The sequence below is a fragment of the Cyrtonyx montezumae genome, unplaced genomic scaffold (genome assembly GCF_038088225.1).
Source record: "Cyrtonyx montezumae isolate F1298 unplaced genomic scaffold, pur_monq_1.0 scaffold_7, whole genome shotgun sequence".
Lineage (NCBI taxonomy): Eukaryota > Metazoa > Chordata > Aves > Galliformes > Odontophoridae > Cyrtonyx > Cyrtonyx montezumae.
In genome coordinates this window covers 9,195,757-9,223,159 of record NW_027072078.1, presented here as the reverse complement: position 1 = coordinate 9,223,159, position 27,403 = coordinate 9,195,757, and the positions used below count along the sequence as shown (strand labels likewise).

Here is a 27,403-nt window from a genome sequence, read left to right as displayed (position 1 = left end):
GGTAGGCACTAATCATTTCCTTTTTATAATACAAAATTTGGATTTTTATTTAAAGCATTTACAAAACAGTAAATACGTGGAGTGGCCCATGTTTTTTGCTCTGAGTTGACCTCTGTATGAAAGTGAGCTGGAGAAAATCGTCTGCAACTTGCTCCCCTGGTTTGCAGGATGCATTAGCACAGATGATCTGTGTCACAATATGTGTGGTTTAAAATGGAGAAAAATGAGCTGTCAATTTCATTTGATGTCCTTTTGTAGTAGTGAAGTTTCTGTGACTTGTTATAAAAAAAGGAAGGAATCTGAGCTGGGGTGTATAGCTGCTAGGAAACATTTTAAACATCAGTGGAAAGATGTTTCTTCATATGCAGTCATAAAGATTCATGGGAATTTGTGTGCTGTTATGCACTCACAGGAGCATTAATTATTGCAAGCTTTTTTGAAAAAAAAATAAAAGAACAGATTATTTTTACAGTCAGGTTAGTTGCAATTAGGTATTTGGTACCTCATACTTAGTTTTTATAATTTTTAATTAAGTAGATTAAGAATTTCTGCAAGAAGGCATCCTTTAAAGTAATACAGAAGTTCTTTTCTTTAAGAATTTTATAAAAGCAAAAATGAAAACTGGAAATCAGAAGTACAAAAAGAGTAATTAGCTTGCTCAAAGATATATGGCAAAGTAATGAATTAGGAATTAAACATATGTCTCTGGATGCTTGTACTCTAGTTCTAATATGCCCATGCTACAGACTTTTTCTTGAAAACGAGTCATGAAAATGAGAGGAAATTAGATATTATCATGTTTAAAAATACTGGCAGTAAGTTTAGAGAATTTGTCTAGGAAAATGGGAGCATCTTCACCAGTTTGTTACTCTAAATTTCAGTCTTTAATAACAAAAATAGCATTGTTAATAATTTATTATACAAAATTTGAGCATGTTTATGAGTAATACCATACATGTTTCACTTTCTTATATATTGTTTTAGAGATGAAATGGTATTGTGCATACTAACATATTTTTCTTATTGACATATCTCAAAAATCAGACAAATTTTACAAGATAAAAATAGGAAGCATCACGTTATCAGTTTGTAAACAGCAAGAGAAAAGACGTATATGTGTGTGTATGTATATTTGTGTATATATAAAAAATATAGTTATAAAATCTAATAAGCATGTAGACATAGGAGCATACTCTAGCAGATGTGTGTATATCTTTTAATTTTTTGAGAGATTCTGTGAAGAATAATGCATGAGATGAATGTGGAATTTTACATCAAATGTGTTTCAGAAAAGAAAAGTTGCTCACCTTGAATGTAGTTGGATATTTCTGATTTGGAAGTATGACTGTTTTCACTAGAAAAGCTCTCTTTTTGTCATGATCAATTGGGAAATGTGCCCCTGGTGGCAGAGAAAGTTAAATATATATTTTCATACAATTAATAATACATATATTTTAAGGTCAGGGTGTGTTATGATCATTAACATGCTAACAGTGGAATTCCAAATGGAAAGCAAAGCACGTGGTAGATGGAAAACAATGTGCCTGGTAAAAGGAAATGTCATAATGCAATTTCAAGTTCACCAGCGATTCTTTGTCATTTCAAAACAGTTTGTTTTATTTGGAATTTTCATTAAGTAATCTTTGCTTTTAGGGTTGATGCTTTGGGTGTGTCTTAATGAAATGATAATCTAGTGATTTTTCTTTGTCATTTGTTCTATCTTCAACTTATGCTGTACCTTTCTTGTTTTGTTGTAAGCAAAAATGCAGAAAATTTGCATTTTAATTTATATTTTGGTTAACTAGTTTTTGGTTATTGAGAGAGAGGAAAAACTTTTTCTGCTTTCTGTATGCAAGTTTTGCAAAGTTGTTTGATAGAAGCTAATCCTTTAGGTAATTAATCCTTTTCTACATACACACATAAATATGAAAAAGACTCATGAAATAAATATCAGTAATAAGTTACAGAGTTTTGGCTCAGAAAATGTTATGTGACTTTCACAGTTATATTATTTTAATCAAAATAGTTATTAGTTTGCCTAAATTTTAAAGGACAAAGGATTGATTGCGTGAGTTTCAAACCAAATGACTGTAGAAATAAGTGTACTTTTAATTATTTGAATAGGGTATCATCTCTGATTTGTTTCCTGGTGTGAGGCTGCCAAAGCCAGACTACAGTGTCCTATTGGAAGCCATCAAAAGAAACTGTATTGCTATGAATTTGCAAATGACTGACGTATTTACTACGAAGATCCTGCAGCTATATGAGATGATGACTGTGCGTCATGGCTTTATGATAGTTGGAGAGCCTTTTGGTGGAAAAACTTGTGCATACCGAGTTCTGGCAGGAGCACTTGGGGACGTATGTGAGAAGGTATCTAAAGACATTTTATACATCTTTCTTGTGAAATCTATTTTCAAACAAATTTTATAAAAATATTTTGGTATTTTTACAATATACAGAATTTACCCCAGGGATCTCTAGGAAAGTACAAGGAAAAACAAAAGAATTTGATTGGGAAACAGTACTTTCAAACTTACATAAGATTGGGTGACCCAATTTTTTCACATGGAATTTCTCTTAATTCTTTCATGACATTGGGCAGATAATTAATTAGCTAATTAAACTTTTAAGATAAACTGTCCCTTGTGAAAGCTTTGTATCATCTTTCTGATTTATTCATCAGAGCTTTTAAGATTTGATCGCTTCCTGATAGGAATATATTACATCCATGTAAAGCCAAAAACTACATAGTCCTAATTTATTACCAAAGTACTTGTTTTGTGGTGGAAACAGAGGCAAGAGGAGATGAGTGTTCGATCCTCCTTTTGATAAAATTCATCCTTTTTTCACAGCACCACCTGCTATTAGCGTTCTGTGGAATTATAAGGAAGGAAAACTTTCTAGAAAATACATCAGTAGAGTCTAGCAGCAGTATGTTTTTCACTAAATGGTTTAGTTCTTTTATTTGCTTCTAGGTATTTTAATAATTTCAGTTCATCGTTGCATCATATCCCAGAAAATGCCACACTATGCTATCAGATAACACTTTAAAGTGGATGTGGAAACGTAAAGAACATCCATTCTTTCGTAAAATGATGAAAATTAAAAAGGATTTTTGTAACAGCATTGCTAAAAGGAAGATTTCCTCTTATGCTAGTTGTTCTTATTATGTTTCATACAAACAAATAATTTTTTCAAGGAGAAATAATATAAGTAGGATCAAGTGTCATAGTTTGTTCTGAAACCACCACATGAGAAATTAAGATTCATGGTTGCTGAGAGGAAGTTAGCAATCTGAACATCTCTGACAGGTTACTTACTCTCTTGTAGCTTCCTTATCATGTATTCTCATGGAAGCTTGTAAAAAACTTTTGTTATCAAATGATACATCTAAAAGTAACCAGTTGCTTCAAGGAGGTAACAGTTTAGATTTTGAAAGTTCGTCACGCAGAAATCTTCAGCTGTTATGCAGATTGTCAGGGCTGCTGAGGAAGACAAAACCACCTGTGTCCAAGCAGCTTGAGAGAACTGAAATATCCAATCCCTGGACTGCTGAATGCTGGAACTTCTCATTTCACATCTTCCTCTTTATAGAATATTAACTTACAGTCCAGCAACAAATATATTCTTATGAGGCTGGCAGTACCCATGTCCATTTTCCACTCTTTTTGAAAATAACTTTTTATTTTATTTGAGTCTGGAAGAAAATAATTTCCAATCATCAGCTCACAGAAATGTGATGGCCTTCTGCACATTGGAGGGGAGATTAAGTCAGTGGAATTCTGCTGACTTTGTGGATGTGAGGATGAATATTACTCAAAAAGAAGTGAAGAAGGACTTCTTAAAAATATTTGTTTCTTTAGATACACTGGTCTGATCAAATTTATTTATTTATTAGGATTTGCTGAAAGTTCCAGATACCTTCAGTAAAAATATAGCTATGAAGCAAACGTGACACTGAACTTCTTCGTGCTTACCAACTGGAAACATGCAACCCAGTACCTTAGTAAAATTTTTAAATTTCCTTAGGAGGTGGACACATATTTTTGTGCAGATATCAGTAAGACTAGGCTGGCTAGACCTTGTATTGCCATCAAACAGAATTCTGTTCTGTGATCATTTATTTGCTTATTAGATTACTATAGTATACATTAAATTATGAAGCTTTTGTTTTAGGTATGTAAGAGAAATTCTATTCCTGTCTATGAGTCCAATATTTAACTTTTAATTCTGTGATGCATTGTTCATTAAGTTTGTCAGATGAGTGTTTGCAATTAGTCACTTCTGCTTGAAATTTTTACCCGCCTAATCTATGATTTGTGCAATATTACGTCATATTTAACCACAAGGAGTTAGGAAAAGAATCAGGTGAGGTTAATAACAAGTAAAATTAGATATCTTTGCATGGTTTAAGTAGAAACAAAACACAACAAACAAGCAAAACAAAACAAAGCCGCCTTTGTAGTGGTGTTTAGATGTCAGTCTCTTAAATTTACCAAAGCAGTCATGCTTACTCCTTTGTTAAACATGGGATAGACAAAGAAGGGGCTTGACCTGTTATCATCTCTGCAAGTGTAAGAATAGATCTTGGGTATCTTGACTTACTGCCCAATGTCCTACTCACTAGCACTTAAATTAAAATAAAATCCATTTTTACATATCAAGCCACTGTTCAGTATTGAAATTATAGTTCCAGTTACATGTGATAAAGTTGGGAGAGTTTGTCTTGATTTGAGAGTTGAGAGTTTGAGATTTGAGAGTTGTCTTGTAATTTGAAATAAAATATTTATGATATCTTTCCTTCTCTAACCTGATCAAAGTTTTATTAAGATTAAACATATATGTTTGATATATCATGTTTTATTTTGAATTTTGCTTTTAATGTTAACACACCGTATTACTTTTGTACCTGTAGGGGCTGATGGAAGAAAACAAAGTTCAAATCACAGTTTTAAATCCCAAATCTATAACAATGGGTCAGCTGTATGGACAGTTTGATCCAGTTTCACATGAATGGTCGGATGGCGTCCTAGCAGTGAGTTTCCGAGCATTTGCTTCTTCCCAAGTAAGTGCTAACAGGATTAAAGTATTCTAAGAAATGACTTTTCACACAAATATAGTTCAGTTCTATCTGGTGTTCATAGCTATTGCAGGATTCATAAGCTTAATCATTTGCATACAGAGAATACAGTTTGTTTTAGTTCTGCTTTGCTCCGTGCACAAGACTTTTTGGGTGCTGGTAAATTAAGATCTATTTCAAAATCTCTTATATAAAAACAAATGCTCTTCACATCTACTAGAGATAAATGAATATTTAATCTTTTTTACCATACTGTACTTCCTTATTTTGTCTGGTTTGGATCCAAATCTCCAATATTTATCTATATGTTAATTTTGATGTTAGTTTTGATGTTACTATTGGACAAAACTCCTTCCTGAGTGTGCCTTATGTCTGAACTTCCATTGAAGTCCGTCCATTGAAACATTTTGACCAAATATAATAAGAAAAGAGTGAGAGAGATGGGGCTGTTCAACCTGGAGAAGACCTAATAATGGCCTTCCAGGTTCTGTAGGAGGGCTTTAAGAAGGAAGGGGAGAGACTCTGCTTGAGATAGTGCAAGGGGAAATGGTCTCAAACCATGGGAGAGATTTAGACTGGATACAAGGAAGAAGGTTTTTACAATATAGGTGGTGAGGCACTGGAAGAGGCTGTCCAGAGGTGGTGGATGCCCCATCCTTGGAGACACTCAGTCAGTCTGAACCAGGCTCTGAGCACTCTGACCTAGTGTGTGTGTCCCTAGATGACCTTTAAGGTTCTCTTGTCTACCTGATACTTGACTGTAGCATCTGACACAACCACTATAAACTTCTGTGAGCTAATAGTGTTTTGAGGTAAGCTGGTGTGAAGTTCACTACCTCTAATAGCATTTGTGAAACTGCAGAAGTGATTTGTAGTTTGTTGCATAAGAAATATGATGAATACTTCTGATTACATACTTATCTAGTAAAATACCATATTCCTTAGACCTATTGAATTCCGTAGTGAATGTGGAGTATGTATTACTGATGGCTTGTATTTGTTGTATTAATTCTTTCATTTTGTCATAAGTATTTGAATGTGTTGTAGTTTAACTGAAGCAATATACTGCTTTACAAGTGTAACAGAAAGTTTCTGATAAAAAAATATTAAGTCTCTGTAGCTATCCACAGTATATGCTTCAGAGTAATACAGCTAAATTGTGAATATAGATTGTACATGTGATTTCAGAAACTGTTTATGAATACAGCTCTGTACGTAAAATGTTTATTAATTTTTTTGTAGGAAAATTTTAGTACTAAAATATTGTTTTTACAGTGAACGTAATAAAATACTAATATCAGTGTTTGTTGTTGTTGTTGCGTTTTGCTTTGTTTTTGTTTTAACCAGACCCCAGATAGGAAATGGTTAATTTTTGATGGACCAGTGGATGCTGTATGGATTGAGAATATGAATACTGTGCTTGATGATAATAAAAAGTTATGCCTTATGAGTGGAGAGATCATCACAATGTCACAGCAAATGAGCCTTATTTTTGAACCAATGGATTTAGAAGTTGCTTCTCCTGCTACTGTAAGTACCTGTATTTCAGTTTCTGATTACTGTTATCTTTCATCATGGAGGGTAAAGCGAAAATCTCTAACTTTTTTTTAATTATGTATACCTCCTGACTAGAAAGTAATTATTTATTTGACATTTGTTTAAGGTGAAAAACATTGCATCTTGGTTTTCTTCTTCAGATTTTTCATAATCTCACTACATAACATGAGAGATTGTGTGTTCTTGCAAGAACTTTATAACTTTTTGTTTTTTTTTTTATGATGGCATTTTGTGGAATGCAAAAATTTCCTTCTGAATATGTGAATAAGTTCAGGCAATAATATAAAGAGAACAAAATGTCATAGCATAGCGTAGTTGTATTGGGAAGGAGAGTTTTTACTTCAAATTGATATAAAATTTAATTTAAAATTAAGTGCTAGGCAACCAAGTGGTCAGTTTATTGTCTTTTTCACCTTAATGCTGGGAACGAATTCTGTTAAGAGGAAAATCTCATTGAGATTATGTCTTCCATTTGCTCAAGGATAAAGATTGGTTTGATTTTGATCGTATGACTCAGGGCTAACAGAACCTCACTGTACTCTTCATACCATCTTAGAACCATAGAATAATAGAATCAAGAAGGCTGGAAAAAGACCTCCAAGATCAGCCAGTCCAACTGTCCACCTAACACCAGTGTTTCCCACCAAACCACATCCCTCAGCACAACATCTACATGTTTCTTAAATGCCTCCATGGATGGTGACTGCAAAGTGTTCTTGAGTGTTATTTTTCCATTATCTTCTAGTAATCCTTGAAGTTGTATATTGTAATGTTTACTGTTACTTAGTTTTAGTGAGGAAAAAAAAAAACCAAACTTTGAAGATCACATAATATAACATGTACCTGTTCATTTACTTCTAGGTTTCAAGGTGTGGTATGGTCTATATGGAGCCCCATATGTTAGGATGGAGACCATTAATGATGTCTTGGATAAATACAATGCGTTCAGCAATCAGCTCTACTCATAAAGAATTTATAGTAGGCCTGTTTGATGCAATGGCTCCTCTCTGTCTTGAGTTCATTAGGAAAAACACAAAGGTGAGGTAAAGAGCTTTTCTGAAAAACGAAGAGCATATGAATTATTTTTACTTCCAAGGAATGAATCGTTTTAGTAGGACGATATCAATTTATTTTTCATACCTACTGTTATGAAAAATAAGGCTTGTAAGCAAGATGTTCATAGGATTAACTTGCTTCTGTTTGTATTAAATGCATAAGGAAAAAAAGTGAAAAACAACGAACAAAATAAAACCAAAAAGAATGCAACCACCATGAAATTTCAGCAAATGAAAGATACCTGAAATCAAGAGTATTTCTTCTTACTTTTCAGGAACTATCTCCTACTTCAGATACAAACTTAATTCAATCACTAATGAATCTGATGGACTGCATGATGGATGAATTTACAGATGAAGCCAAAATTAAATCTATGAATGACCATGACATTTTTTCTTGGCTTGAGGTAGGCAGCATGTTCAGTGTAAGGAGTCGGCACCTTCAAAGTAGGATTTGGTGGGATGGATTTTACAGGCAATAATAATACCTATATTTAGTCATTATAGTAGTCATTTTGTAATGTCCACTTAGGAAAATACTATTACCTGCATAATACCTGTGTAGTAACAATGTTAACAATCATATGACTTTACAGGGTAGTCCTTTGAGTAATGGAAATTCAGTCTCAGTTGTTTTGGAAGAAAAGTCAGTCTATGCTTGAATTTTCTCAAAATAAAGGCTGTACACTGAGTAGGTCAGGGATTTCGCTGCACAGCAAAGGAGATCAGGTGCTGATAGTCAGCATAAAATGGTGTTCTGTTTTACTAGAAACATGATCCCAAGCTTAATACATAAAATTAAGTTGGTCAAGTATTATTATATTGTGATCTGTGGCAAAAATTTATTTGGCTTAGCGAATAAGAGATTTGTAATTTATGGATACTGAATTTGTTTCTTTTTTCTCCAACTATAGGGCATTTTTTTATTTTCACTTATATGGTCTGTAGGAGCTAGCTGTAAGGAGGATGATCGTCTGAAATTTGACAAAGTTGTTCGAGAAATGCTTAAAGGACCAATTTGTGAGGAGACAAGAGAGCAGTATAAATTGTTGAGTAGTATTGATCAGCCTGCTTCAAAGGCATTCACAGTCCCATTTCCAACAGAAGGAACAATTTATGATTATCGATTTGTCAAAAAGGTGAGGTTAGCAAAATAAGATGTGACCCCTTGAAGGTTGCATTGTTAAGTAATTTTTAATGAATATTAGAAGGTGTGTATCATTATTGTAATTTTTTTTTTAAATTTTATTCTGTATGCTCCTATCACAGAATAGGCAGGATATCTTTCCTTCTAAGACAGTTCAAGGTCCATTGTTCTGTCTGGGACCAGGACCTGTCTTTTCAGCTGCTGTAGTAATTGGCTGCTGTAGAGAAGCTGTTAGCAGAAAATCTACCTCTGTGCCTTCTCATCTGCCTCTTTTTCTGAGATTCAGATATGAATCTATGATATGCTTCTCCCGGATGAGAAGTAAACTGCATAAGCTATATCTGGTATGCTCCAGAAAATCCAAAATAAAATAAATGTACCCTTTTTGGGTTGGTCATTCCTGTATATTTCTTGTTACTGTACAATGAGAATTAGAATGAGAAACGTCTAGATTTCAGCTTGTGCATGATTCTTGCATATTGCTGAGGAAAGTGAGATTTGAATCAGTTGTAAAGGCTGTATGTCTTCTGATAATAAATTAGAAAAACATATTCTTCTTTACTTTTACTTCTTTACTAAGAGAGTAATGTCTAGGAAATTCATATGACTTTTATCTCCTTTTGGGGGTAGGATAGAACATAAAGGGCTTTTGTAGGGCTATTCACAATTATATTATCTCCTTAAATTAATTTTCTACTGGAGAGTTTTGACATGTTTTAAAGACACCTCTAGTAGAATGATCTAAAAGAAGAAGCTTGGCTTGATTTGTCCAAAAATTCCATAGTTAGGAGGTATTTGCAGTGAGTAATGAGTCTGTGAAAGTAACAACTATGCTTTTTTAATTTTTGTGACTGAATTTATACAGTAATTTCTTGTATGTATAAATTTATGTACTATGCATGTAATTATGTGTTTTTACAATCTATATACAATATTCGTATTGATATGAAAGTTAAGGTAAAGAACCTGTCTTTCAGTAATTCCATACTTCAGGCATTGGCACAATGTTTCTACATAAGCAGTCTGAACTGACAGCACTGCATTGCATCCAAGTTAAATAAAAATATTTTATTATGTTTACGTATATGTATTTATAGTAATGAGACCTGTGAAATTATTTTTAATACTTTTTAAAATTAGCCAATAACCCTATCCATTAATTTGTAGAACTTTGATATTTCTATTTGCATTGGTTTTATTCTGCTTTTTCCACTCTCTTAATAATATTTGACTTTCCTATAAATTAAAATAGGGAGCAGGAATTTGGGAACCTTGGGTGGAAACACTCAAATCAGCTCCTCCTATACCTCCAGACGTAACATTTAATGAAATAATAGTGCCAACTCTGGATACAGTTCGTTATATGGTACTGATTGAGTTGTTGACAGTGCATCAAAAGCCTTCTATGATTGTGGGGCCAACGGGAACTGGAAAAAGTACCTATATCACTGTAAGTACTATTAAAACAGATTTTAGAGATTAGAAAAAAGAGGTTAAAGAGGTTAGATGAGGGGTAAATTGAGGACATTATATAAAAGGAAAATGAGACGTGAATTTTCTTGATATTATGAAATGAAAGAATGGGCAACAAAGAAAAAAGCAGTTATGGAGGTGTGTTTTTTTTTTCTTGTTTTATCTTTATTTTTCTCCACACTTACAGACTAGATTCTTAAAGTGCACTCAAATGTCCATTGAACAAAGCTGCTAATGCCACACAAACAAGTCTCTTCAATTTGATTCATGTATTGATTTACTTTGCATTGTGTTTATGTGCCACATATACTTGACATGATCCACAGAGACTCTGGTGTACAAAAGACTGTTCACTAATTCGTCCAGTCAAAACAACAAAAAAGAAATATTCTAGAGCTAGAAACAGCAAAAATGTGTGCCACTGTTATTGTGAGAAAGTTTAGGAGATAGTAACCTTTATTCACATTCTACTATGGCAATTCCATGGATTGGCAAACAGTGGAGAGCAAGATTTTTACCACTGAAAGAAATCTGAAGGCATAAAATTAGAAGCAACATCAATAAACAATTCCTTATAGAAACAGACTCTAGTGAGAAAGGAAATCAGCATATCAAAATTGTCCCAGACAATTTTCTTTATAAAATCAGTTGGCTGGATCTGTTCATTACAATAAAAAAAATCAGCCCATTAAAAAATAAAAATTATAAAATCTCAATCCATGTAATAGTGTTCTTTTTATAGAATGACAAATACTCTTTATATCCTTGTCCTTGGGAGAAAATAAAAAAGAAATACAAATAATGCTGATAATCAGATTAGATTGACTGTAGTTTTTGGTGATACGCAATTTCTACTGTTTCTGAAACAAAATGCTTTTGACAAAATGCTAACACTTGTTTCTGGTTTTCAAGCTAAAGAAAGAAGAAAAAGGATAGCTTTTTTTTCCCCCAAAATTGTAACAAGAGCATGGATGATATAGATAAGAATTCTAATCTATGACATTGTAAAGTTTAGATAACTTTAATATTCAGATGGATCAGACAGATACTGTGAGTTAAATCCTGGTGCTATCAATCTTTCTGGGAGGTTATTAAAACCTGATAAGTAATGTATCTGTAAGAATATAATGGTCCAGCTGTAGAGGTTCACCTAGGGAAATTTCAAAGCCAGTTTTTCTCATTGCATTCCATCTAGATCCACAGTAAAGTGTACTTTATTTTTGAGGAAAAAAAGTATTTAACTCAATGGAGATATGGCAAAGTCATTATTGTATTTTTAACTGAGATACTGTAAAAGATTCATCAGAGAGAAGCCATTCCTCCATTATGTCTTTTTGTAGGGAGTTTTGCTTTTGTTGATTCATGCCATCAGTGCAAAACCTGTGTACAACTGTTTTGCTGAGAGCAAGACTTGAAAGTTACATAAGCAGATAAATAAGTTAAGTTTCATGTTTTTGAAGCTGTTATTCTCTCTTCCTTTTGTATCATTAAATTAACTCTAGTAAGTTACTGAGTAAGGATTATGAAACCTACTTCAGTTTTTAAGTTATTCTGAAATAATAAAAAAGATCAAGAGTGGAACAAGATGTGCTCATAAAAAGTGTTCCAGAAATACAATGAATCATAAATAAAGCATTTCTTTACAATGAAGAACTTGGTAAGTTTTTACTGCCCAGTTCATTCTGGGAGTAGTAAGAATGTGGTATTTCTTAGTTCAGTATTGATAAAAAGACTGAAAGAAATGTGCTCATTGTGTTTACATTGCTATCCAGTTTTTGTATATTGTCATTATTATACTTTCATGCAGAAGTTCATTGTTTTCATTCAGAAGTAGAAATTAGATGTATTTTTTACTAGAAAGATTGTGAGATCCAAAAACTCCAGCATCTGTTGATAAGAGATTAAGCAAGTCACTAGAGACCTTAATTCGTAGGCATTAATGCTCTGCATCAGTGTCTGAAAGGATAACTTCCAACCCTGTGGTTTTGCTTATGTGTGGGTAGAAAATAAATCCCATTCAGTCTTACTTAAAAGGGTGACTTTGATCTGGTGTTCCTCTGGAGATTAGGTTTAAACTAATAAAAAAGAGACTTTGGAAGGTAGCTACCATTATAAAATAAGATCAATCTTCGCCACATAACTTACCTTTACTTTTTTGTTTTCCTATGCCCTTTGAAGGAAATATTACTGGATAATCTTCAAAACTTAAGCATAAGTATTTTTAACTGTGGCTGGTTTAGCATCTTTCTTTGTTTGAGTTAGTACAGATATTATAAATCAGCTCCTAATAATGTGACGAAGTGTTTTGTTTGAGTAAATTACTAACCTACTGAATGTATACAATGTACTGTTTTTGTTTGTTTGTATTATTTTCTTTAGAATATGTGAAAATGTCTATAATGGGAAATAGAAATTTTGCTCAGAGAAATTAAATTCATTATTATTTTCTATATTGACTTATCTGATGAAATATAATTGAAGTGTTTTCTTAGATTACTTGTTTCTCATTTTAGATGAAATAAGAATGGTACAAATTGCTATTTGCTAAATTGCTTTTAAACTTGTCTTCATATGTACTTTAATTTTCTCCTCGATTCTTTCAGAATTTCCTTTTAAATAATTTGAATAAAGAAGTCTATAAGCCACTGCTTCTCAACTTTTCAGCACAAACTACAGCAGCGCAGACTCAGAATATTATAATGTCAAAGCTGGATAAAAGGAGAAAAGGAATTTTTGGGCCTCCTCTTGGGAAAAGAATGGTAATTGATGTCTTTCTGTATGCAAGTGTTCAAATGCAAACAAACGAATGCATTATTTTTGCAGCTGATTGCAACTAGTAGCAAGAAAGGTTGATAAACCCTCAGAGTTCTAATATTTCTCATTTACACGCACAAATTTCCAATCTTATTTCTCTCTTTCACCAGTAATATACATTTCATTTTAATTAACTAAAAAAATGCTATGATACATGTATATGATGTGAATAACTGTGATCATACTTCCCCCTCCGTATTTTGTGGCACTATGCTTTAGATAAAAGCTCTGTATGGGTAAGATGCTGCTGACAGCATAGCTCTTGAGAGTTGTGGTCTCTTGAGTTTTATATAAATCTAAAAGAGGGATTACCAAAGATTTGTCATTTGTAGATCTGGATTAGTTATGTTATGGAGAAGCTTGTTCACCCTTGTTGTTCATTTGTGTGGGAATCTGTGAAGGGAGACTCAGAAGGAACCTTGAGTAAAAAACCATGGATATAGAAACCCAGATAGATTTCTTTCAAAGGGTCACTAATTCAAAGCTATCTCAGTCTGTTGCTCGGTTTACAGTTTTAAATAAGAAAAAGGGTTGTGAGTTGACCTGTTTTCCTTTTGACCAACGTTCTTCTCCATATCAATTAAAGAAAGAGAAGAAAGAGGGGTAAAACCCATAAATGTATTTCTAGAACTTGTGTTATTTGAATTAGGTTAACTGTGTGAAGATGTTTCCTGAGCAACGTTGGCATATGCTTTAGGAATAGGAGTGCTAAAAATGATAATAATGCTTAATAGACTTATTAGTCTAAGTTTGAAATCTTTATGGCTCTTTTTGACTCTTGAATTTAAACAAGAAAAGGCATATAAGTGGTACAGAGGGCTTACGTAGCAAGTACTGTTTTGCAATCTTTCATTAAATACTCTCAGATACAAGAAGAGAAATACAGATTCTGTCCTCTATAAGTATGTTTTGGAATGTTTTAGAATTGGCACAGTTACTTCTAAAGTGAGTTTTTATTTAACTTGGCAGAAATCCAATAAGAACTTTGTGATGATTCTTCAAAGGTTGTACTTTTGCACTATTCCAATTCAGCAAAATCAATAAATACAAAATTTTTTTTGTTTTCCTTCTTCAGGTAGTATTTGTGGATGATGTTAACATGCCAGCCCGAGAGGTATATGGTGCTCAACCTCCTGTTGAATTATTACGACAATGGTTAGATCACTGGAACTGGTATGACCTTAAAGACTGTTCAATGATTAAACTTGTTGATATTCAGATTGTTTGTGCAATGGGACCACCAGGTAAGAGATGTATACTATACATTTTTTCCCCTGTTTCTTTGGTTTCCAAATGCTAAATGCGTATTGCTTTAGTTTCCATCTTTATGGCTATGGATAGGACTCAGGGAATGCTTTCCTTGCAGGAAACAGGAACAGTAGTCAAATCAAAGTGGCTGAGGAGCAGCAAAGTGACTAGACAAGCTTAACAGAAGGAAATAATTGCTTTGCAGGAAGACGAGAGTGTAACTGGACAGTATTTTCGGAAATCTTTTTGACCTAATGAAACCTTCTTTGAAACATTTAAAAATAGCCATAAGTCTGCAGCAGTTAAAATTTACTGGCTGAAAAAATGAAGTAAATCACATAATGTCAGGAGATCATCTTTCTCATAGCATGTGTATATATTGACTATGTACTATGTACACCGTTTTATTTCTGTGGAAAATACAACAGACACAAATAGCATAGTAACACTGATAGAGGAAACTGTCCAGTACAAAACACTGCTGTTCAATGCAGTCACCACCATTATCTATTCATTTTTGCCAGCAATGAACTAGAGCCTGCATGATATGCTTATATATCTGCATCAGCAGAGGTGACAGGCTGTCACTGCTGCTAAAACACACCACCCACCACTTTACTGTGCTTCATCCACTGTTTGGTCTCCATAAATGTTCTGTAACCACCAATGAATGTCAATGGGTGCCATTTTTTTCTGCTTGGAGGTGTTCAGTTCTGTACCATCGCTTCATATATGCTCTTCCATATCAGATGGCACTGTCGAACTGCTCTTCTGCTGTCATCTGTCACACAACAACAAAATGTCATGGAATATTGGTTGGCAGATTCAGCCTCTACTTCCACACCACCATCATCTGCCTCTAATGTTGTGGGCCGACTTAATAAACTGGGAGGCATTACTTTCAGAGCAGTCCCTGAGCTATGCCTACCTGCTCTGCCAACTCCTCCTATCCTCTTCAGTTGTTTTTTTTTTACACATCATGTCACATGGTATAGAGTATTCTCTGGCCAGTTTATGTCAGCTATGCTGGTTCTATTCCCTCCCAGCTTCTTGTGTGTGTCCTCAGCCCCCTCACTAGTAGGATAGTATGAGAAGCTGAGAAACTGAAATGTCCTTGGCTGCTCAGCAATAACTGTTAACAACATTCTTTCTTCTACTGAAGCCAGAACATAGTATACCAGACACTATGAGGAAAAAAAGAAAATCAGCTTCCAGCTGAAACCAGGACATCAGTGTTCATCTACAGTTCAAAACGCTTTATCTAAACCATCAGTCTGTGGAACTGGACAGAAATTGTGAAAGAAAAAGCCCAACTTAATTGCACATCTTTCTTTTTTAAAATTATTTTTTATTTTGGCCCAATCTTGGAGGCACTTCTTCTGTAAAGCCTCCCTTTGCTCCTTTCTTAGGCTTTTTTTACATGGGGATGCTTTCAAAATCAATTATATATATGTAAAGTTTAGGATAAAAACTTTCTTCTGCAACAGAAGCATGGCTTAAATAATTTAAAGTCTGTCTATCTATGACTTGACCTTTTCACTCTTTATTTTTGAACAACATGAATATTTTTATTATCTTGTTCCTTTCAGTAATCAGTAACATGAAATGACATGGTGCAGTACTTTTCAGTATGGCACTGCTAGTTGAATGAAAGATGAATATTAAAGGAATACTGCTAGGCTTTTACTGTTTTACTCTGGTTTTTCTTGTTTGTTTGTTTGTTATTTACAATTGTAGTGCTTTCTAATATTTAGGTGGTGGTCGAAACCCAGTAACACCGCGATTCTTGCGGCACTTCAATAAAATTACCATTAATGAGTTTGATGATGAATCCATGTACACAATATTTTCTAGAATCTTAGACTGGCATCTATCCATATGGTAAGAGAACTTTTTGTATGAAAAAAAATCAAAATAATTGAATTATATTACTAGGAAATTTGAAATATATGTATGTAGGAATTTTCTCCTGTATGAAACGACCATCTTTTATATCCTGTGCCTTTTGTGAATATTATCATGCTAAAATTGTGGACAAGTTACTCTTCTGAAGTTTCCAACTAAGTTTTAGATTAGCTGAGGCTAATTAAGTTAATTGAGATATTTCTGTAATACAGTATTCTTTGATATATAAATACAATTTGATTAGTAATTATTCAAGGAACAGAACCAGATTGTTTTTAAATTTCTTGTGGTTTGAGGTGTATTCTTTCTTCAGCCTTTCACTGCTGCATAATTTTAAATTGTATTATTAGATTTTTTTAAAGTATTTTTATTGATTCTACTTCCATTATTCTATCCATTCTCATAGCCAAATCTCAGAATATAGTAATATCCTGTTTTTAGACTAAGTTTATGCTTGACAGCTTCTGACCCCTTGAGAGGGAGGTAGAAGGAAGACAGCAAGGGCTATTAGACCAACTTTTTTGTTGCTGTTATTAGTTGTAAAAACATAGACGGGAAAATGTATAATTACTTATGCCTAATGTAGGCAATTTTTCTAACATCTTCCATTGTTACTAGATTTGATTAATAGACAAGGTTAATCTTTAGATTAACTAGATCTTAGATTAATTAGGGTACTAATATTTATAAAACTGCACAGGAGTAAGTATAACTTTACTCTGTGCTGCTGAGACTCACCTGGAGTACTGTGTCCAGATGTGGAGTCCTCAGTATAGGAGAAATGTAGGGCTTTTGAAGTGCATCCATGGGAGTGACTCATTAAAAATGACCCTTAGAAATACCTTCTAGATCAAGTGAGTTTATGATAATGATTAAGTACAGAATTTTAGCACTGGCATGGACTCAAGAGTAAATAAAAATGTGCAGTATTGTTTATTAATTTGCATGCTAGTGTGATAGAATTGTGCGAGCCAGTCTGTTCTTACCTTTTATATCTTATCAGTTATAGCTTTCCATCACAATATGTGGAGTTGATTCCACAAATTATTAATGGAACCATGCATATATATAAAGAAGCTATGAAGAATCTACTTCCTACCCCAGCCAAATCACACTATTTGTTCAATCTCCGTGATTTTTCACGTGTTATTCAAGGTGTTTGCCTGTCAAGGCCTGAAACAACAGAATCTACAGGAATGATAAAACGTCTCTGGGTTCATGAGGTAAATCACGTAATGCTAAGAAATTATCTTTAAGATGCAGATTGACTATCGTTGTTTTAGATATATCATTTCCTGTTTTCTAGCAGCTGTAAATTGCTATCACATTCGTGAGACAGGTTTTTTTATGTTCTGTATGGGCAGGACAAATCAAACTTATTCACATATGTCCAGGTGGAGACTGGTGACAAGTAGTGTCCTGCAATGATCAGTCTTGGCACTGGTGCTGATCAACATCTTTATCAGTGTCCCCTCAGCAAGTTTGCAGATGACAGCAGTCTGAGGGGTGCAGTTGATAGCAGTTGATATTACAGAAGGATGGAATGTCATCCAGAGGCACCTGGACAGGTGTGAGGAGGGGGCCCATGGGAATTTAATGAGGCTTAACAAGGCGAAGTGCAGGATGTTGTATTTAGGTTAGGGAAGTCTCAGATATCTATACAGGCTGGGAGGAGAACTCCATGAGAGCAGCCTGAATTTAGAAATTAAAAAGAATTTAGCAGTCCTGGTGGATGAAATGCTGAAGATGAACCAGTGTGTTCTTTTAGCTCAGAATGGGCCAACAGTATCTAGGCTGTGTCAAAAGAAAGGTGGCCTGCAGAGCAAGAGGAGACAGTCCTCCTCTGCTCTGCCCTTGTGAGGCCCCATCTGGAGTATTGCATCCAGGTGTGGAGTCCTCACTTCAGTATAGATGTGGAGCTTTTGAAATGGGTCTAAAGGAGGACCACAAAGATGATCAGAGCACCTGGCTGGAGCACCTCTTCTATAAAACAGGCTGAGGGAGCTGAGCTTATGCAGCCTGGGTAAGAGAAGGCTGTGGGAAGACATCATTGTAGCCTTCCAATACTTAAAGGGAGCTTATAATCAGGAGGGAAAATAACCTTTTACATAGGTAGATAGTGATAGGACAAGGGAGAATGGTTTAAACAAGGACAGAGGAGATTTAGTTTAAATGTCAGAGGGATATTTTTCACTGAGAGTGTGGTGAGGTGCTAAAACATTGCCCAGAGAAGTTGTGGATTCTCCATCCCTGAAGGTTTTCGAGATCAGGCTGAATAGGACTCTGGACAATCTGCTCTAGCGCCTGGTTCAGTGGGTGGAAGCTGCCCCGTGGCATGGGGATTAGAACTTTGAGATCCCTTCCAACCCAAACCATTCTGTGATTCTATGCAAATACGAATCATATCTCTGTAGACAAGTCAACTGTTGATTCACTTTCACGTGATCATGTGGTCTCTGGTTGCTGCTTTGATTGCTTACAGTCCTTTCCATTTCCTGTCTCCTTCCTCCCCACAAAAAAAGGCAGATTAGTCACAAAAAGAGCAGGATCTCTGGAAATTTGAATGATCCAAAGTTTGATCCCTATTTTATTACTATTACTGTTTTTTTTTTTTTCTGGTTTTCCTTTAAAAGAAAATCCGAGTCTTTCTGTCTTAAGCAAATGCTTCCCATCAGTCATAGTAGGATGGATGGGAAGCTCTTTAGAAGAGCTCAAGGGAAACATCTCTTTTTTCTTAATGTTTTTTCTTAATTTTTTTCTTAATGTTTCCTCTGGAATGAAAGGAAAGCAGAGTTGTTAATGATTGCTGTTTCTAAAATATTTGGCAGTAGTTTACGGAATCAACATAAAGTAAGGATGGAAGAGGTCTTTGGTATTCCAGCCCATCCTTTGGTATTCAATCCCATTCCATTCAACTTTCTTTCCTCAAAGCAGGATTTCATAAAGAAAGAAGCAATAGCAAATTTTGAAAAGCTTTTCTAGAAGCTTATTGCAGTTCTCTAAGTACAAATGCAACTCACTCTGAGTACTTCATTCTTGTTCTTCACTATCTTTCTCATTAATAAGATTTTCTATTATCCAGCTGTGGTCTTTTTATTTTTTTTGAAGTACAAACCCATAACTTGCCCATCTTTCTATAACAGAAAGATCAGAATGATTCCTTCCTCTCTGTAGCAGCCTCTTTTACAACTATTTATTAATAAACACATAGTGTTTATTAGGATATGCATAGCAAATGCATACGTATATAGATTTCCACACAGATCTCTACAACAATTCCAAAATGATAATATTGTGCTCGACTGTTATAATTGATTCTAAATATCTATTCCTTATTTTTCTACGTATTGAAGCTTAATACTTTGTATTCTGAAATCTTTTTTAACTGATTTCTATCTGGTTTATCTTTATTAAAATAAATATAAATTCAAGAGCAGAAGCAACTAATAAAATTTAACTATTTTGATTGTACAGGTTCTTAGAGTGTATTATGATCGCTTGGTGGACAATACTGACCGGGCTTGGCTTGTTGGATTTATCCAAGAAGTTGTGAACAAAGAATTGCATGAAGACTTTCATGAACTTTTCCAGAATCTGGATGCCAATAATGATGGCAGAGTGGAAGAAGATGATTTGCGTTCCTTAATGTTCTGTGATTTTCATGACCCCAAAAGAGACGACACTAAATACAGAGAGATCACTGATGTAAATCAGCTGAGATCAGTTGTAGAGAGTCATCTTGAAGAGTTTAATAACTTAAGCAAAAAGCCAATGCAGCTAGTCTTGTTCCAATTTGCTATAGAACATATCTGTAGAATTTCCCGTGTTCTGAAACAGCCTCGCAGCCATGCCCTCCTTGTTGGTGTTGGAGGTAGTGGTCGACAATCTCTTACTCGATTAGCAGCCCACATGGCTGGGTATAACCTTTTTCAGGTTGAAATAACTAAAAGTTATGGTATCAATGAATGGCACAAAGACTTAAAAGACATACTGAGGAAATCTACAGAAGCAGAAGTGCAGGGAGTTTTCTTGTTCACTGATACACAGATAAAAAAAGAGTCATTCTTAGAAGACATTAACAACTTATTAAATGTAGGTGAAGTGCCAAACCTCTTCGCAGTAGATGAGAAACAAGAAATTTGTGAACAAATGCGTCAAATAGATCGCCAGAGGGACAGGACAAAACAAACTGATGGTAGTCCTATAGCTCTTTTTAACATGTTTGTCGATCGCTGCCGAGATCAGCTTCATATAGTACTGGCAATGAGCCCAATTGGAGATGCTTTTCGTAATCGCCTTCGTAAATTTCCTGCTCTTGTCAACTGCTGCACCCTAGACTGGTTTCAGGTAAAAAGAAAAATTTCATTTGGACTGTTTTTCTAATGGAAATGCAATAGAAACATGTCTTCTGCTGTTCTGTAGCAAGTAATTCTGATTAAGTTAGCAGTGAAAAAATACCTTGGATATTTTTTTTAGTATCATGCTTTAAATTGTTCACATGTTTAGAAGAAACCTGACTGTAATAAATGCTAATACAGGAAGAACACAATATCATCAAGAAAATAAATAATTGTGCTGTAAGACTATAACTGAATGAACATAGTTCTGTAGACATCATAGATTTAAAAATGAATTGTTTTCTATTATTACAAGGACTGTCAGAGTCTGTGTTCCAAAAAATGTTTAAAATAGAAATTTCTGTCAAGAAAAATACATATTTTTGATGCAGACAATTTTCCCCTGCTACTGTGCAGTTAAGACTGTATTTTGCATGTGACAGGCTAAAAACCTTAGATACAATATGTAAAGAATAAATAATCCAACATGTTTTAAAAGGTCCTACTGTAACTTTAAAAACTTTTTCGAAGAGGAGTAACAATCATATACTGATATGGACATTTTAAAATGTGAGATTTTCCTTTTAGTAGCAATATCTCCTCCACATGAGCTTATACACAGGGCCAGAACTAAATCTGTAGGTATTTGAATTCTTACTAGTTTCTAGTTACATTATTGTCCTCTTCTATAATGATAATGCAGGCCATGTCTTTATGTCTCAGTGTCTTCAATTATGAAGTGGGATAAAGATTCTTGTTAGTTTTTGATTGATTGTTTGTTTGTTTGTAAAGTGTTTTGATATTTGTAAGCATGAACTACTGAATAAGAGAAGTGTTTGTTCATTTGTTATAGACGTGGCCTGAAGATGCTTTAGAAGCTGTTGCCTCTTGCTTCTTGGAAGATGTCGAAATGTCAGAAGAAACTCGAACTGGGTGTATTGATATGTGTAAAAGCTTTCATACATCTACCATTGCTTTATCTGATTTGTACCATGCGGAACTTCAAAGACACAACTATGTTACACCTACTTCATACTTGGAATTGATCTCCACTTTTAAAACTCTGCTTGGAAAGAAACGCACGTAAGGATTTATAACATGTCCTTTACTAACAGAACACAAGTTCACAAAAAAAAAATTCTATATTCTGTAACTAATCTGAACAAAACAATGTAAATGTTCTAGTAAATTAAAACATAATTAAAATTATAATAATGAATACAGCCTGAGATTCATTGCAGGCTGTAAGAAATATATCTGGGAAACTAGCTTCTGAGTTGCTAGGTGCTGCTGGCTTGCTAGTGGGCTATAGCTATACTGTGCTTGTTTAGAAAGGATTTCTGCACATCTCTGCAGCTGTTCATGGCTGGTGAGAGGAAGTTCTCTTGCTTTCCTTTTGTTCCCACTGATTGGACACTGCTATAAAAATTAAGATAAGTTCTTGATTTCACCAACATGCTGTAAGATGCTGCATGTTCACGTTCTGCTACAAAGAAGATTTTCTCATTTATGTTTATTCTTTTCCAGCTTCACCTCAAATAATAATCTCTCTTCTCTCCTTTTCTTTTAAGTACTGTATCATCTTGATTTTGTAGCTCCTGGCACTGTGTTGGCAGTAGCTTAATAATTGCTCACTTATCTTGGAGTGATAATATATTTATCTATAAACCAACCTCTGTGTATACGTATTGAAGCAGTTAAAGACCATGGCTCAAGTAATTCCTGGTATGTTTGTTATTTGTTGAGCAAATAACACAGGCATGACATTTGATTACTCAGTGTATTGAGAAATTTGGTGAATGGGCTCCAGTGAATGCAGTGGTCAAGAACTGATAAAATGTTTTTATTATAAAGTGCTGTTTATTTTCAGCAAGGTGATGAAAATGAAAAGAAGATATGAAGTTGGCTTGGAGAAACTGAACTCTGCTACATCTCAAGTTGCCTCAATGCAGTCTGAGCTGGAAGCTCTGCAGCCTCAGTTGCAGGAAGCTAGCAAGCAAGTTGATGAGATGATGGTGGTTATTCAAAAAGAGTCCTTGGAAGTAGCCAAAACTGAAAAAATAGTGAAAGCTGATGAAGCAGCAGCAAATGAGCAAGCTATGGCTGCCAGAGCCATCAAAGATGAGTGTGATGCTGACTTAGCTCAAGCAATGCCGTATTTAGAAGCTGCTCTGGCTGCTCTTGACACTCTCACTGCACAGGTACATGTAATTGTACATACTTATGCACTAGAGGGGTATTTGGAGAAATAAAAGCATTGAATGTCTACTTTTCAGATTTTACATTATACTAACAAAATTTTTTATAATTTTTTAACTTGTCAGATCCTTGTCAGGGTTTGTGAAATTAGATGACTTCATAGTCACTTCAAGGTTATTGCATATTTGTGAATAATGAAATGAGAACGTGGCTTTGAAAGCGTGTTAAGTAATTCTTCAGCTTTTTTGAATGCCCAGTGTATCAAAAAAGGTGTATTATAATACAAGAGGAATAAAAAAAGGAGTAGGAACTTCCAGCAAGAGGAAGAGGAGCAAGAGGTCTTTCCTCAAGATATAATTAAGTAGCATGACAAAAACAAATAAAAAGCATAAGAATGCTTACAGTACTTATGCTGGACTTTGTGATTCAGCCTTACCTCTACTGACAGTAAACAGAGCAGGACACATGTTGCAAATTGTGCCCCTAAACCCACATGCATAAATGTGCATGGAAGTTCCTTCTTTAGAGAAACAAATTCATATGTAATTCAGTGCAGCTGAAATGACTATCATTCTTTTCTGTTATTCATTTCATTAATGAAAATACTGCATTTCTGGAGCTAGAATCTGCAATTATGGTAAACTCTTTATCTTTTGATAGTGTTCTTGTCATGATACCAGGTACAAAGAGCACTAACATTTTTACTTTAGTATCAGATACTGATATATTCTGCCAGTCACAAACAGCAATTCTGCTTTTCTTACAGATAGTCATAGAGTGATAGAAATTTTCTTATGCTCATGTTGCCTTTAGCTGCAACTTATTTTGCATTTAATCTTCAAAATAATCTCTTACTCTGCATATCCTCATCGATAACCTCATCAATATTAAGTTAATTTAGATTTTGTCCTTAATTTTGTTTCATGAAGTGCCTAACTTTGGTCATTTGTCTTCTTAGATTTCTTTTCCTGGAAGTTCCTATCAACCAGTGCTTTGACTGCCTCATTGAAATTCCTTGGCTTTGTTTATCTGCTGTCCTTTCTCTCACTTGAGCCCTTGCATAGTTACAGCTGTACTTAAAACAAAGCTTAAAGCTCCATTAACTTTAGTTCACAGTTGCAAAGAAATTATTTTCTTTATAATTTCATCCAGTCTTATCATTTCTGTGTTTTTGTGGCATGAGTAAAGATTTTCAGTACACAAAAGATGTCTTTCTATCCAAATTGCCAACGTCTTAGAACAGAACAAAACAACAACAAAAACATAAAAACAAACCAACAAAAATCCTTGGGCAAACTGTCAAAATCTAACACCAATTGGCAAGATAGTAATGAGATTCTAGAAATCTGTTAATCTGTAAGGCATGTATTCTCTGAGAAAGGCTATTAGAAAGAGTATTTGAATTTCCACGCAGCTTTATTCTTCTGAGAAGGGTGTTCTTATGTAAATCTTCAGTTTACTAACCCTCTGTTTAATTATTGTGCTTGCATGTGTGGAATTATTTTTTTCTTTTATGTTACGTTTATATATTTGCATTTTAAACTTTGCTTGTTCATATTAGAAATTGCAAATTTTTCTTCTTGTAATATTTTTCTTAGTTGCTTCTTTCCTCTTTCGGTTCATTCTGGGGAGTTTAATAGAAGCAGAGTACTGATTGATTTATTTCTGTACTTGGAGAGTGTTATGGTCGGTCAGACAGTTTTTACCTTGTGTTATCCCTAATCTACTAACCCACTACTGAATTGATTCTGTAAGTTTGGAAACACCGTGATAGAGCCTGAACTGAAAGTTAGTGGTGGAACATATGAACTCCATAACTGAAGTACAATGCCCACTGCTGATTTAGTAGAAGTACATGTAAAAATGAGTTAAAGATGAGACTTTTTTTAATCCTCCAGATGAATTGTTGACTAGATTTCAGATCTTTTTGTTTATGTCAATGTTAGTGTAACCTCTGTAGCACTTTAAAGAGAGAGTAGATAAAAAAAATAGTAAATGTTTTTTAAAAATGAAAGTGAGCTTATATATACATAGGAACTACACTAGCTTTTCGTATGAACTTGAGAATATGTTTCAAATTATCAGGAATGAAAATAGTAAATGTACATGGAAAAATATCTGGACAGAAAAAGGCTTATTATTTCTACCGTAATAGAGGAATTAATTCAAACCTGTGTTCAGAGTTCTAAATGTTGGATGTTTCTCTTTGTTTTATTTGTTTGTATGTTTGTTTGTAAGGATATTACAGTGGTTAAATCCATGAAGAGTCCTCCTGCTGGTGTCAAGCTTGTAATGGAAGCTATATGCATCCTTAAAGGTATCAAGGCAGATAGGATTCCAGATCCAACGGGTTCTGGAAGAAAAATCGAGGATTTCTGGGGTCCTGCTAAGAGACTTCTGGGTGACATAAGGTTTCTTCAGTCCCTTCGTGAATATGACAAGGATAACATTCCCCCAGCTTACATGGCTATCATAAGAAAACAGTATCTTACAAATCCTGAATTTGTGCCAGACAAGATTCGAAATGCTTCCACGGCAGCGGAGGGTCTATGCAAATGGGTAATAGCCATGGATGTTTATGATAAGTAAGTATGTGTAAAAATAATAGTTATATGTTATTGGAGAAATGAGTTTATTTTTACACCACAAGAGATTTGATGCTACTACTTACCAATGCAGAATTTGTGTAAATAAGCAGTCATAAAGATTCATTTGTAGAAGATATCTGATTAACGTCATTCAGGTGTAAATCCTAACTTTCAGTTCTAGATTTTTCTGAGAAGGCACAGGAGCAATATTCTATTGATTTAGCAAATACAGTTGACCTTTTTATAGTGTTGCATAATGAAAAGAAGTATTACTGTCTTCGGAAGTTTCTGATCCATATCTAGCCCCAAGGATACCTTATGTCGCACTTTGTGTTTGATGCATTGAAAAAATATACATCATTTTGATGATGTTTCCTATTTTGAAATATCTGGAACTCACGTTGAACAGGAAGTCACCACTGGGTGACTGTCAATTTGAAATTTGAGTCATGGTATGTAGCACGTGCCTTCATTAGAGAGAATGTTAGTGACTAAAATATTAGGAAATGGTGGGTTGTGTTTGAGAACAACATAAAATGTTACAGGGACCTATTTTTTGAGAGAAAATTAACTAAAAATGAGGACTTTAAAGAGGATATGCAACTTAGAAGTAAGAGAGAGGATTAATTAATTATGATGTTAATGCTAGTGAATAGTTCCATTTGAGCTAGAGACATTCTGGCATGTTGTCTTACTTCTTTTTTGGAAAGATAAACAGTATATTTTCAATTTTGTGTTGCTTCCAGTGTTCCAGTTCCAGTATCAGTGGAAAAGACTGGAATGTCAAAACTGGAAAATACATCCTTGGATATGAAAAGCTATTAATTTTTTTGTGGGTTAGCTAGTTGTGCATGTGTACAGTGTTTATGTAACAATACAATTATTTATGTGTTTCTAATGGCATAAATCCATCTGTAATGGATTCTACATTGTGATTAAATAGACAGCTTGGAAGGGTAACCATTTTCACTTTAAGATGTTAGTTATTACAGAGGATTTTGCAAAAACTGCCCAAGTCGGTAGCAGCACAGAAATAAGTAATGAAGTAAATGAAATAAATACCAGTTGTCTTCACATACCATCCAGTAATCAAAAACAGAACATTACATAACTACTGAGTGTCTGACATTTCCCTTTGTCTTTCCTGTGTTAACTTTTTTTAATAGTAATTCTGGAATGAGGGTGTATCTTTCAGGTGTTTAATTTTTTCTTTGGCTTTACTTAGAGTGATAAAAAATGTTGCACCGAAAAAGCTGAAGTTAGATGAAGCTGAAGGAAAATTCAAGATTGCTATGGATGGTCTAAGAAAGAAACAAGCTGACCTGAAAGAAGTCCAGGATAAATTGACTGTACTCCAGCAAACACTGGAATCCAAGAAACAGGAGAAGGTTGACTTAGAAAATCAGGTACATGATGCAAAATATGAACTGTTCCACTGATTTTTCAGCCGATTTATTTGAAATTTACTTCATTATCAAATGGTATTTTTCTTTTTAAATGCCAATATGTTGTCTTACTTCTAGATTAACATTTTTATTTTAGTGTTATGGTCTTGAAGTTTTGAATGGACGAAGCATAGGGAATGAATGCTTTAAAGTAATGAAAAAATGCAGCTGTTTTGAATTAACTGACACCACACTACTGCATCCTCATTCATATCTGCTTTCTTAGGGGGTGTTTGATTTTCCATTATTTCAGTGGGTTTGAATAATCGTTAACTTGCAGGCTAGTACGTTGAAAATTGTATTTACACTTTCTGTACTAAAACAATTTTGAGAATATTCATGGTAAACTCTGTTCCTGAGTGCATAGCTATTATGTGTGCAGAGACAGGCATTTTTATTTTATGTTCTTAAGATCTGTAATATAATCTCATAAGTTTTTGTTACAGAATTTGTTGGTCAGAATTTGAAGTGGAGCCTGAATTCTTGTCTGTAGTTAGGCTCAGCTCTCTGTGTATTTCTTATTCATCCTGATATGGTAGAGTTTGGAAAAAA

The 27,403-nt window shown here is 34.3% G+C and overlaps 1 protein-coding gene across 1 annotated transcript in view; it reads left to right on the top strand.

Moving 5' to 3' along the window:
• The window catches only part of DNAH7 (dynein axonemal heavy chain 7), a 158,014-nt gene that overhangs the window by 38,865 nt on the left and 91,746 nt on the right, over window positions 1-27,403 (top strand). Inside the window, exons 29-44 of the mRNA XM_065750607.1 lie at window positions 2,125-2,373; window positions 4,919-5,068; window positions 6,431-6,613; window positions 7,502-7,678; window positions 7,971-8,102; window positions 8,610-8,834; window positions 10,095-10,292; window positions 12,919-13,074; window positions 14,205-14,373; window positions 16,132-16,258; window positions 17,286-17,505; window positions 19,757-20,629; window positions 21,473-21,702; window positions 22,490-22,820; window positions 25,057-25,403; window positions 26,632-26,812. Of these exons, the coding sequence (XP_065606679.1) occupies window positions 2,125-2,373; window positions 4,919-5,068; window positions 6,431-6,613; window positions 7,502-7,678; window positions 7,971-8,102; window positions 8,610-8,834; window positions 10,095-10,292; window positions 12,919-13,074; window positions 14,205-14,373; window positions 16,132-16,258; window positions 17,286-17,505; window positions 19,757-20,629; window positions 21,473-21,702; window positions 22,490-22,820; window positions 25,057-25,403; window positions 26,632-26,812 (3,948 nt within the window). The remainder of the gene's footprint in view (window positions 1-2,124; window positions 2,374-4,918; window positions 5,069-6,430; window positions 6,614-7,501; window positions 7,679-7,970; window positions 8,103-8,609; window positions 8,835-10,094; window positions 10,293-12,918; window positions 13,075-14,204; window positions 14,374-16,131; window positions 16,259-17,285; window positions 17,506-19,756; window positions 20,630-21,472; window positions 21,703-22,489; window positions 22,821-25,056; window positions 25,404-26,631; window positions 26,813-27,403) is intronic.